Source organism: Cnephaeus nilssonii (assembly GCF_951640355.1).
Source record: "Cnephaeus nilssonii genome assembly, chromosome: 10".
In the NCBI taxonomy this organism is placed as follows: Eukaryota; Metazoa; Chordata; class Mammalia; order Chiroptera; family Vespertilionidae; genus Cnephaeus; species Cnephaeus nilssonii.
The window spans coordinates 18782834-18796638 of record NC_137081.1 but is presented as its reverse complement, the minus strand read 5'-3'; the positions used below and the strand labels follow the sequence as shown (position 1 = coordinate 18796638).

At 37.6% G+C, this 13805-nt stretch overlaps 1 protein-coding gene across 1 annotated transcript in view; it reads left to right on the top strand.

The window, feature by feature from the left end:
* Positions 1 to 13805, top strand: part of BARD1 (BRCA1 associated RING domain 1) — a 66481-nt gene that overhangs the window by 16483 nt on the left and 36193 nt on the right. The window contains exons 4-5 of the mRNA XM_079782629.1: positions 4321 to 5261; positions 12578 to 12658. Coding sequence (XP_079638755.1) covers positions 4321 to 5261; positions 12578 to 12658 — 1022 coding nt within the window. The remainder of the gene's footprint in view (positions 1 to 4320; positions 5262 to 12577; positions 12659 to 13805) is intronic.

Genomic DNA, 13805 nt, shown 5'->3' with positions numbered 1-13805 from the left:
TGATGGTCAATCTGCATATTATCTTTCATTAGATAGGATAGAGGCCTGGTGCATGGGTGGGGGCCAGCTGGTTTGCCCTGAATGGTGTCCCGGATCAGGGTGGGGGTTCCCTTGGGGTGTGGGGCGGCCTGGGCGAGGGGCCTGTGGTGATTTGCAGGCAGGCCACACCCCCCGGCGACCCAAGCGGAGTTCCTGGTAGCTGGGATTTATTTATCTTCTACAATTGAAACTTTGTAGCCTGGAGTGGAGCCAAGCCTCCTGCTTGCTCCGTAGCGGCAGCCATTTCTGTTGGGATTTATGTATCTTCTATAATTGAAACTTTGTAGCCTGGACTGGAGGCCAAGGCAGGCCAGGGCTTCAGGAGCTTGGCTTCCTCCATTGCCGAGGGCAACCCTAGCCTCCTGCTCTTTCCAGCTCCGTGGCTGCCGCCATTTCTGTTTGGATTTATTTATGTTCTATAATTGAAACTTTGTAGCCTGGAGTGGAGGCCTCGGCCAGCCAGCCAGGGTGTGCGGAAAGCTTGGCTTCCTCCATCGCCGGGGAATCCCAAGCCTCCCTCCTGCTCTCTGTGGCCGCAGCCATCTTGGTTGGATTTATTTGCATATTCTCTCCTGATTGGCTTATGGGCGTGGCAGAGGTACGGTCAATTTGCATATTACTCTTTTATTAGATAGGATAATTACTTCAGTCCTTACCAGACTTTAATAGTGCTAGCTTTAGCATTACTTACTTTATGATGAATTGAAATTTCACATTTTGCGTAATATATAAGCAGAATTTTAGGAGCTAGAAGGTTATCTTTAATCCCTTTATTCTGTGGATAAGGAAATTAAGGACCTAGGTTAAGCCAGGCAGTCAGATTGTAAGTTTCTTGCTGTTTGTTTTGTCCTTTAGCACATTGCTTTTGTTAGAAGTATAGGTGTTCATTATGTTTGTTGAATTGTGTTGGAGAAAAATTGGCAGTATTACTACTTCACTCATATCCCAGACACTAAACTTAATCAAAACAAAACAAGTTTAAAACAAATTCTTAGGTTGTGCTTTCAACAATTCAATTTATAGTGCTAACATTCTTCTTTGCTAGTTTTATAGAAGATGATAAATATAAATTCTCTCTGAAATATAAATGGTATCTGAAATATAAATTTCTAATCCAGTTCTCATTTCCATGATGAAGCTTTTTCTACTTATTGTAAATTAAATTGTCATCAACCTTTCCTCTCGATGTCCCTTAAAACAAACTAAGCTTGAAAGGGCATTTGAGAGTGTTTATTTATAGTTTATCTATTCAATATATTTTATGTAGTACCTTTATGTTAGTTTATCTAGCACGTGCTTAAAGTGGTGGAAGGTGAGTGAGTTGAGTAGGTAGAGATAAATAATAGTTGGATCAAATAATGAGGATATTGGAAATAATCTCCTCATAAAATAAGGGTATTAGATGAAATGATTCCTAAGGTGTAGCTCCAAAATCATATGGATAACTGGTCTAGTGTTGAAGGTGAATTAGGTGGAATTGTTGGACTCCTTCCACATTTTCTCTATTTTTTTTAACCTGTAGTTCACAATTTATCTTCCAAATGAACCTTGTTATTTGCACTTACTATAAAATATATAATCACTGTAATTAAGGTGGATAATTAGGAAGAACCTGTCAAGTCAGGGACATAGTATATGGTATACACTGGAGATAAAGCAGCCTGATTTACAGTAATACTCTCTAAAATCAGCTTCTAAATAGTTGAATAAATTTTTCTCGGTTCAATGTATTTCAAAGCGAAGAGACTGTCTGTCATAAATTTTTCTGACAAGCATTTATGGATAATTTTATCTTATTCTTTATAACATAATCTGCTTTCTACTAATGGAGTTAAGTTTAAAAGTTTTTATTTTCTCTTGGCCCCGTCATATTAAATCAGACCTTGCAGGTGCTGGTCAGGTTCTGTGAAATATATGTTGGTGTTGGTGACGTTAAAAAAAATTGTGATTATGCTTTCATAGGCTCACAGCTTTATTTTCTGGTTTCAGGAGAGAGGCTGGTCTCTCTGTGGCGAATTACATAGTGTTTCATATATGCTGTGACTTTTTTATAATAGATGAAGATGAGCATTTGAATAGCTGTGTTTTTATTTTTTAGGTAGAACTGAATACTTCTTAACTTACAAAATAATCATCTTTCAGTGAAGGCGTTAATGTTGCACAGATGGTAGCAAAGTACTTTCCTTTGATTTTTAATAAGGGGCTAGTTTGTCAACGAGGTTTCTCAGCTTCTGTCGTGAAACCTACAATAGGATCATTTGAAAGGCACACAGTGTTCATCATTATAATCCTTTGATGTAGATTAATGATAGCTGAATCACATTCGCTAATTGCTTGCCTTTCCTATAGTTTATTATTAAATTTTAAGAATAAACTTGGCTGAGCAGCTCCTTGGCCACATGTGCATTTCTGTTCCTGGATAGTTAGGAGTACTCAGAAATGTTTAAATTCAGAGAATAGAATTCTTTTAAATGCCACCATTATGAGGTTTACTATGTAGAGGAAGGACTATGTGTTTTTCTTCATGAAATGAATACAATAATTTTTTATGCTTAGAAGCATTAACCCATATGAACTGTTGCAGCTGTCAATAGTGTAGTTGATGTTCTAGGAGTGGTGGGGGTTATGCTTTTTATCGTTTTAACTGTGATATGCTGTGTAAAGCCCAGAATTTACAACATACTTGTTGTTGTGGTCCATGCTTAGGTAGGACAAGATACACAATTAAAGTAATTCTGAGTAAATGTAGTACTACTGGATGACTAGTGAAATTGTGTGCCTATAAATTACGTGAATACATGCTGTTTTCACTTATTGCTTTATAAGATAAGAAATATGTATACCTGAGTGAAATTTGTTGTCCTTTTAGATTTAGAATTTTTTAGTCAATTGGGTATGTTGCTACTACTTACAAGCCTTAATTTTTTATTAAATGTCTAATTCTACAGTAAGTTTTATGAGCATTGAGACTTCAGGATTTGACTTTTTAGTTGAAAATGTCATTATGTATGTTTAAAATAAATTTTAAAAAATTAAATACAAGTTATTACAGACTACCAGTGGGTTCACCTCTATTTAGTCTTTGTAATCCTGAGTCTTTCTTAAAAAGTAATCCCAGTAACATTTCCTTTTGACCTTTCCTCTAGACGTGAGATTGTATCAGAAGTGACTTAGTTTGAAATCTACTTATCACTGCAGAGGAAAGACCTTGTTGAATTTAGAAATTCAGTCTCTGTGTGAATGGATGTTTCATTCTTCTGTTTTGATTTCCAAGGTCCTGTCCTAATAACCCTTGGTGGACCAGGTGCTGTTCGGCTAGGACATTGTAAGGATGTCAGAGGGTCTGCCCTTACTCACAGACACACTCTTGCTTCAGCTGGGTTTATCAGTTAGTCTTTCCAGTGTAGTTCTGCCATTTTTCCACCAGGAGGAAGGGATGACTTCTTTGGAGTGGAGTAGAGTTTGATAGAATTCTTTTGCTAGGCAGGGATCATGTCTCTGTAATTTCTACTGAGATATACACTATTTGTTTTTCATAATCCACCTTTTTTCTTTCTTTTTTATAAACTTGTTTTTGGCAGATCTGTTTGTAAAGATAGTAGTTTTATACTCAAGAAACATGAGGTAATAAATAGAAGAATTAATTTTGAACTTTAGATTTTAGTTTAATAATATTATAATGTATTATTAATTTTGAACTGATTAGTAAGTGTTCTGTGTGAAGAAAAAATGTCTAAAAGGAATTAAAATATTTTATAATTTCCTTTTTCTCACTAATATTTTAAGACATGAGAAAGTTGAAAAGAAATCAAGAATAAGCACACTTGACAATTTTATGTAACACCTTAGTAATATGACATGTTTATTTCCTGTACAGTGGATGTTACCAGTCCTTAGTAGTAAGATATCATTGGCTTTCCTCTCTTTAGATTATTTATTTATTTAATATATCAATTATATATTTAATATGTGGCTCTTATAACCACCAGCATACTGTATGCACTACTTATTCATATTTTCAGGTCATCTCCAGTGGAATATAAGTTCCCTGTTTTCTTCTCTAGTCCCTAGAACATTGTCAGGACTAACGTAGGATTCTGTGAACATTTGTTTGAATGTCTAAATATCTCTGCTTACAGAGTTCATAGTCTAGGACAGGAGAAAGGCGTACATAAATTAAAGGTGATACACTTTAGGAAAACCATAAACAAAATTCTGTGGGAGCTCAAGCTGGGAGAGATTAAGCTGATGTGACAGATTTCTTTTCCTTTTTTCTATCAGATTTAAAAGAAGAAACATCCAGGAAAAGTTTATTTAATCATGCAGAAAGTAAGAAGAATTCAATAAAAATGTGGTTTAGTCCTCGAAGTAAGAAGGTCAGGTACGTTGTAAGTAAAGTTTCAGTACAAACTCAGCCTCAAGTGATAAATGATGAAAATGCTCAGCAGGCCTCGACGTATGAATATGTTTCTATGAGTCCTCCAGTAGACTCTTCCACGAGAGCTAAAAAGGCTTCTACGAGATCTGGAAAAAAACAGAAAAAGAAAACTTTAACTAAAATCAACCAGATGTGGAATTTAGAGGCAGACAAAAAAGATGGTCAACTTGACTCCAAAGAGAAATTTAAGGAAAAGCTGGTATCTTTCTCTGTCCAACCATCTGTTAATGCTAGTCCTCAGAGAAACGGTGAAATAGACTTATTAGCAAGTGGCTCTGTGGCAGAAGATGAATGTTTTGGAAACTTAACCGAAGTCTCTTTACCATTGGCTGAGCAAATAGAGTCTCCAGAAATCGAGAGCAGGAATGAAGTCCTGACTCCTGAGAAGAATCTCTGTGAACATGACCTTTCATCTAAGAACGGAAAACGTGGGCGTCACAGGAGACCTCCCAGTCCCATTGCTAAGAGATGCAGAAGCAGCATTCCCAGCACCAGTGAGAATGTTGTTAAGCAAACAGGGCTCTCGGAAAACATCCCCTTGCCTGGCTCGTCTTTGCAGCCTTCAAGCAAACTTAAAGGTGGAGACAGAGGAAGGAGGAAAACCAGGACTATATTGGATGAATCCATGAGCTCCTCACCAGGTACACCACCTTCTACACTGAATAGTACAAATTACGGGCGAATGCTGTCCAGCCCCTCAGCAATGAAACTGACACCCGGTAACCTTACGACTGTGAAAAGAAATCATAAGGGCGAGACTTTGCTCCATATTGCTTCAATTAAGGTACGAAACTTAACTTTGAAATAACAATTTCAGGATGAGACCCAACTATAGAACAGTTTCTTTGGAGTTTGTGAAAAATGAGGAAAAATGACTAGAATGATTGAACTCCCACAGATGTGATACTTAAAGGTTGAACCAGAGAAATAGACTTCATAGGGACTAAAGCCCATCTCAGTTGGGTCCCCAGGCCTGAGGAACATGATCTTTAGGAAAAAAAATCAAGGTTTCAATATTTTAGCTTCTCTTTGGGCAGGTGCTTTTGTTTTTGTCTATTCCATAATAGTTTGTTCCATTTTCACCATTTTGTTTACCCAATTCTTCTCATGCTTTATGAATAAAGGTAATTGCCAAGTTACTGCTGGCAACATGTCTTCCTAAGCAATAGAGCTAGGGGCACTGTGAGAGGTGGCAAGCTCCTAGGGGGCGCAGCTAGAATTTGGAAGGTTGAAGATGTGATCTGTATGTTTCTCCAAAGATCAGGAAATTCTAGTGTGCGAGTGGCTCCCGTGGTTCTCCACAGAGGAGCTGTTCTGTGCCCTCCTGCCAGCCATTCCTTTCACTGGCCTGTTCGTTGAAGTTAATTCTCTTTATTTATTGCCTCAACACCTGGGGTGTGACAATGTCTGTTTTGGAACCTGGCTGGTTTATGGTGCATGAGGTGGTTCATCTTTGAAATGGAAAATATGACATGGGAGAGCTTAATACTAAATGAAGATAGGTTTTAGGGTATTCCAATAAATTCTCTGGGAAATCCTTGGGTCCTTTGTATGGATAGAGAACTTTGGGAGGTCTGGAAGGAACCCCTTCGTGAGGTTGGTGACATAAAACATCTGGGAAGAACATGGGGTAGACATTGAGTCCAGGGACCCCTGTATTTTTTGTGTGGAGAAAGGGAAAAGCACAAAAATAAGTCTTTTCCCATTGTTAGTGTTTTATTTTTTCCTAGTTTTATCTTCCTATATGTGATGCAGGTTGGGAGGGAGAACCTGCAATATGACTACATACTCAGGATTATATATCCTTTGAACAACTTGAGTTTTCAGAATTAGCTCTAGTTTGATTTTTGCAAAGCATAATTTTCAAAACCAGACTATTTTTTGTCTTCCTTGTTATATATAATGTATATACATATACACGTAATACATATATACATAAAGCTATTATAAATCTTGGCATAATATTATTAATGCTTCATAGACATGAGTAGCTAACATAATAATTATTTTTTGTTCACTTTTCTGAATAGTACCTAAAAAAATGTGGCTACTTTTGTGTCTACATTTTGCTTTCTGGGAATTATTTTCAGACCACCAGGTAAGCATCCACCTATATTGGTAGATAATTTTTCTTTTTCTTTTTCTTTTTTTAAAAATATATTTTTATTGATTTCAGAGATGAAGGGAGAGGGAGAGAGAGATAGAAACATCAATGATGAGAGAGAATCATTGATCGGCTGCCTCCTGCACGCCCCACACTGGGGATCGAGCCCGCAACCAGGGCATGTGCTCTTGGCCGGAATCGAACCTGGGATCCTTCAGTCCGCAGGCCAACATTCTATCCCCTGAGCTAAACTGGCTAGGGTGATAATTTTTCTTTTTAAGAAGAAGAATTATTTATCTTTATTAATGAGGATCTCTAAGACCTAGAATCTAGGACATGGTTTGGTAAATGCTCTTTTCAAGGGCAGTTAGAGTAAATAATTTTAGCTTTGCACGTCAAATAGTTTCTATAACAACTATTCAACTCTGTCTTGGTAGTGCAAAAGCAGCAATACACAATATGTAAGCCAGTAAACCTTCACATGCACAAGCAGATAGGTATCTGGCCCACAGGCCATAGTATGCCAACCCTTGGTAGGCCATGGGAAAAAGCCACAGTAGAATCTTCAGACAGGAAAACATGGTGGCATGAGCTGCCTTGTGAATTTTTTCCATTGAAGATTGTTTCATACTATTTCTGTGAGATTGTCAGTTTACGCGAGTCTTTCCAGCATTAGAGTTACCCATTTTGATTCTTTTGAACTTATCCAATATTGTTATGAGTTGGCAGGTTCTGATGCAGTACACTTGTGAAAAGCTAATTGATTTCTATTGTTTTTTAAATCACTATTTAATAATAGTGTCTTTTTAAAAATGTTATTAAAATTAACTCCTACTCAGCTTGATTCTAATAGAATAAATACTTGAAAGAAACTTAGTGGATTTGTTTGTGTGTGTGCACCTGTGTATTATAAATAATATTCATTTTAGTTTTTTACCCTAATTTTTTTCATTTGCAGCTGAAAACAAAATAATCTGTGTGTACTAGAAAACCAAATATTGCAATTCTGCTGTCTTAACTTGTGTTTTGTATCCACCTCCTTGAGAAAAGGATTAGCGGGGGGCTCCAAAGTTAAAACTACTATAAAATGAACAAGGCACAGAAAAGAGGACAAGGCTTTCTGCTGCTGAATAATGAATATAGATTTGAGGACCTTTCAGACAGCCAGAGCAAATAAGGGGAAGTACCAGGTTTTATGTGTCAAAAGATGGATTTTAGTCGTCGTCATTGTAGTTGTTATTTTTCCATAAAGTGTCTTGGTAGACGTGCATTTCCCATGTTTCCATTGCCCCTCAGGTTCGAAGAGCTGTGGTTGTGTGATGCATGCTTGGTGTATGCACTGAGGGCAGAGGACCCTGGTAGTTTGAATGTTCTCGGCTGGCTAGCTTCCCTTGCTGCAGTGATGGCTTTACAGAATGATCTCTGAATTTGGTAACATTATTAACAAAATTCTTTAATACTAGAGGCCCAGTGCATGATTGAATCATGCACGTGTAGGGTCCCCTACATGCTTTCGCTTTCTATCGTGGGGGGAGCTGGGTGCCTGTCCGCTGGTGCACCAGGCCTTTCGGAAGCCTCCAGCTCGGCGGAGGCTTCTGAAAGGCCTGGTGCCGGAGCAGACAGGCACCCAGCTCCCCGCTTTTGATGGTCCACGGCGGGACGTGAGCTCGCTGCCCCAGAGGCCCCTTCTGTTCCGCAGCACAGCCATGGCGCCGCTGCTGGCTACGCGAGCTCAGCATCCCGCTGGCCCAATCAGCTACCCCGGCCACCCTGAGTCCCGCCCCCTGCACCTCCCGCTGGCCCAATCGTGGGCGTAGCAGAGTGATGGTAATTTACATATTACCATTTTATTAGGTAGGATCCTGCTCCAGACCTTCCTCTGGGCATCTCTGTTGACCATAACCTTTTTATAGCTACCACCCTAGTGGAAGCTACTTGTCTTTTCTTGTTGCCCTGACCACTTGTGTTAGTTTCCTGTTGCTGTCACTGCAAAGTCCTACAATTTTAGTGACTAAACACAAGGCAGATTTATTTTCTTAGGTCAGAAGTCTGATGTGGCTCTCACCAGGCTAAAATCGTAATGTAAATAACCTGTGTTTTCCCATGGTCTTAGGCTCTACAGCAGCGGTTCCCAGCTAGCAGGGTCGCCTAAGACCATCGGAACACACAGATATTTATATTACGATTAATTAACAGTAGCAAAATTACACTGATGAAGCAGCATCGAAAATAATTTTGTGGTTGGGGGTCACCACAACATGAGGAACTGTATTAAAGGGTCACGGCATTAGGAAGGTTGAGAACCACTGTTTTAGAGGCTCACCTGGCTACACCCAGGGCCACCCTGAGAGTGCAGGATAATCTTCCCATCTAGATCTGTACCCTTAATCACATTACCAAGTCCTTTTTGTCATGTAAGGTAACATACAAGTTCTGGAGATTGGGACACAGACAGTTTTTGGGGGGTCATTATTCCAAACACACCATGAAGTAGCGGCTCATTTCTTGCTCTGCTTTTCTGCATTCAGTTCTCTGTATGACAGCCATCATAATCTGACCTAAGTCAGAACTTGTCATTTCTCTGCTCCCCTACCAGTAACTTCCTGGCCCACTTAAAACAAAATCCAACGTCTTCCTTGCCTACATAGCCCTGTGCGATCCCTTCTTCAGGCTTCTGCTCAAATGCCACCTCTTCAGAGAGACTTTTCCTAACTTCTCTAAAATAGCAGTTTTGGCCATACCCTTAGCTTGTATGTCTTTCTTCCTATTATTATAAGATAAACACTTACGTTGTTTATTCTTCTAAGTTAAGGGAAAAAAACACACACCTTAGTATTTGACATTTTTCTAGACATAGAGAAGATTTTGATTTGTTACTCTATATGTCAGCTTTGCTGGAGGTGCTGGGAAAAACCTCCCCAAAGTTCTCTAGTACCGATCTTTAAAATGGTAATGATTACTCATAATTCATGCCACAGCAGTTGAATGGGTTGTGAAATACAAGAATGGCTTGAAGTTGGCATGTCATATGATATATTTGTCATACAAACATAATAGATACTATTTTGAAGGCAACTTACAAGGCATGATGTGCTTAACATAAAAAAAAGGTGATGAGGATTTCTGGGGAAGAGAGAAAATCCCTGGTGAGAAGCCTCCTTCAGGCTTTGACTTTGTAATTCATGTTATACTGTGTGTAGAGTCACATTATTACACGATCCTTCTTACTAGCTTCTCGAGAAAGTAGCAAAGGACTCAAAAGCACACTGGCATCTGTGACATTTTAAGGTTTTAATTTCTAGAACCCCTCTTGGAGTCCGTATTCATTTTCCCTCTGTCTGTCACCTACCACCTTTGTAATACCAGCAACATCTGACTAGATTGTCAGAATCATCTGTGAAATTATTTTATTCAAATAGTAAACTCTGGCTCAGCGGCCAGGGAAATGTTTAATATTTTTGAGAGCTCCATTCCAGATGGTTAGATTTTTTTTTTTTTTAATGACATCTGGTTGCTAAAAGAAACTTTAGGTACTTGGTCAGTTAAAAGCTTAACCTTTTGGGGTAACTCGTGATTATTGCACTTATTCGTAATGTCCTGTACTATTTTTATAAAGATGTTTATTAACAGTATTTTGGAAGTGTAAACCTGTATATCAAGGAAAACGTTCTGTTTGTTTTTGGAAAGTTAATTTATATTGTTAAAGTATGCATGAATGTGTGAAGAGTCCTTTAAATGAAAGGTTAGCAATAAGAAAATTCAGTGTGGCATGCATGCTTCCTTATTTTCAGCCTTTAAGGTATTACTTCAAAATATCAAATCCATTTAAAATTTCTTATAAGCCTTGGTAAATAGTTTCCTCAGGTGATTTTTTTTTCTTGCTGTGGTTAATAAAAAAAGTCTCAATTATTTTTGTAAGTTGTGAGGAATCTAAAAGTGAGTGCTTATTACTCAGAAAATATTCTGTTACAGAAGAAAGCAATTTAAAGAAATCATAAGCAGAAATTAATTTATTTCTTGGAAACTTCATATTGGTTCAAGCTTACCCAGTTACTATAGATCCTATCTAATTATCTTAATTTTATTTATGTGCATTACATTAAATTTACATAAAGGAGAAGGATGAAAATATGTCAAATTTTTAAGTACTTAGGGAGAGAAAGCAGGTTGGGTATTAAAAGCAGGCAGTTTGCCAACAGTGTGGTGATTGTGGGGATGAGGGGTGGGTGAAGGTGAAAGAGGGTATAGGGGAATAAATGGTGATGGAAAAAATAAAATAAAGGAACAAAAATAAGCAGTTTGTAAATCAGCTATACAGTTCAGGGAAGTCTAGGGGTGCAATTGTAACAGAAGACGTCTTCGATGATATGAAGAGGTGACGTGAAAGAAAAACACCACTGTCCAACAGCCTTACAGGGGATTCTGACTTTCGTCTCTAAATTGTCACTCCATTCCTACGTGACTGTTCCCATGTGACTCCTCCATCCCACACTTGTGCGTATGTTATTTTACGGGCTTCTTTAGGTGAATAGGGTTTTGTGATTACCACGCAGAGTTAGAATGAGGAAATTTTTGAGAAAGTTTTTCGTCTACTTCTTGTGTTTACTTTCATGTTGAAGGTTGGGAATGGGTGTGGTTGTGGCAGTTCATCTGCCACAAATTATTCTAGAAAATTCATATTTGTATTTTGTCAGATTTTCCTGATCTCATTTGGAACTGACTTGAATATAGAGCAACATTTGCTAAATACATGTTACCTTGCATTAGAGATATAGAATGTATACCCCTCAGGAACTATGGAAAAATGTTTTTTATTTGAACTGGAGCATTTGATTTGACACACATAGCATGCTTAATTTTTAGGTGCGTTGAATATTAACGTCATTTTGTTAATTTAGGAACATAAAAATATATATGTTGCATGTGGATTTGCTTTTCAGAAAACGAAGTAAGTTACCATCTTAAGATATGCTGCATTTGAATAGTGGCCCAAAACAATAAAATAAAAGCAAATGTTACTATATTAAGGGGTCTTAATGACTTCTACGTTATCAACCTATAGAGGCTGAAAAGTTATTTCAGAAGAGTATAGGGCCTGGGAGTGGGTGGAGACAGATTTGTTCTCCCTAAAGAGGAGCTTCACAAAACACAGCAGTGTCATAAGTAACTTGTCAAATGTAATTTTTAAATTTATTTTTCAGAGAGAGCTCTGTTAGTTATTTTTGGAAAAAATAAGCCTTGCTTCTGCCTAGAACAGGGGTCCTCAAACTTTTTAAACAGGGGGCCAGTTCACTGTCCCTCAGACCGTTGGAGGGCCGGACTATAGTTTTAAAAAAAACTATGAACAAATTCCTATGCACACTGCACATATCATATTTTGAAGTAAAAAAACAAAACGGCAAAAACACCCGCATGTGGCCCGCGGGCCGTAGTTTGAGGACACCTGGACTAGAAAAATATCTTGGAGCAAATAAGGTGAAGAATATAAGCTAAGTTAATGTATTAAGGATAGAGTGACAGCCCGTAAGACAGTTTTTGGCAGTCTTAACATTGGTTTTACTGAGCAGTCTTCCTGGCTTTAATTTTGTTTTAAACAATACTCAGAGACCATTTTTATGTGTGCTCAAAAGAATGTTTTTCACAAATGAAATGACTTTAAAAACTTTGTTATGGTCAGATAAATGATCTGTGGCTAGTGTCCTTTATTTGGTATTTTTGAAATGAATTTCAATATGGGTTGCTTAGAGCAGAGATTTTGTACTCTGTATTTAAGGATGTACGTACCATATGAATTCCAGGACTTGGTACCTCAAATAGTTCAGAATACATACAAACCTTATTATTTGTTAACTTGTGAGCAGTATGCATAAGGGAAAATATTTGTTTCATTTTATCTTTAAAGACACAGAATCTTTAAAAACAACAACAAAACTCAATATCTTATTTTTTTCCTCGATGAATTTTAATTTCTTTTTGTTTTCTTTGTCTTATACTAGGGCGACATACCTTCTGTTGCATACCTCTTACAAAACGGAAGCGACCCGAATGTTAAAGACCACGCTGGCTGGACACCATTGGTAGTTTCCTGTTTGTTTTTTATTCCCATTCTGTTTGTTTCTCCTAGTTATTAATAGTTTATAGTTATGTAGTTGTTTCTATATCATTCTCTGCCATATGTACACCCTTTTTAAATCAGAAGACATATTTTCAACAAGAGAAAATGATTATTTGACATCTAGCTCTAAATGAGCTACCTTTTGACTGACTACCTTTAGATTTAAGAAACCAGTTATACCGTATTGCTGAACTTAGCAGCAAATGTGTGGAGAGCCAACATCAGGTTCCATTCTGCAGCTCTGCATGCAATTGGAAGCATTTTGTGGAGCAAAGAGAGACCAGAGGAAATGGGTGCTTTAGGAAGGTATCACTAGCAGTGATTCTTACTGAAGATCTATCTCAGCCTCACGTATATACCCCTACCCAATTCTAAATATATAGAGGCAGTAAAACTTTGCTTCGTTGCCATTTTTAAAGTCTCTGCTAACTACTGTTAAAATGTAGTGTGAAGAGTAGTCTGGGAAAAGAATGGCACAAGTACATGGAACAAGTGCTATATGGGTTAATTATATTAGGACAGTAAGTATGTGATTTGAATATAGCCATAGCTGTGTCAACAGATGAGGTGGATGGCCTTATTCTGGGAACTGGAGAGTTACAAAAATTGGGAAATTCTTATTAGGTTAGAATGTTATAATGGCTTCTCTTTGCCAAATTTAAGGTGGGAAGGTTTAGTTAGGATCAGAGTGCTTATTGTTTCACTCTGTGGGTTTGTAGTAAAAGTTGGTGAGTGATTTTTAGATGACCTGATGCTTAATTTGGATTCCTTTATCCTAGAAATAAACTAAACCTACAGATGTTTAGTATGTACTACCTATTATGAATTGAATAGCACACTATGCCAGAAATTTATTAGATTACAACAAAGTGGCATTGTTAGTAGTTCATGAGACATAAGGAAATATTTGCATGTGAGATATCTTTGAACATTCCATTGTTACCAGTTATGTCATTCATTTAGTAAGCTCTTTTTAAGCATCTACTCCATGTCATTTCTGTTATCATTGATACTAGATGTACAGTCATCTGTAGCTTCAGCAAGTAAGAGAAGCTTGTCTTATACTCATTCACTTTATTGTGTTGTTATATACACTGAGTGGCCAGATT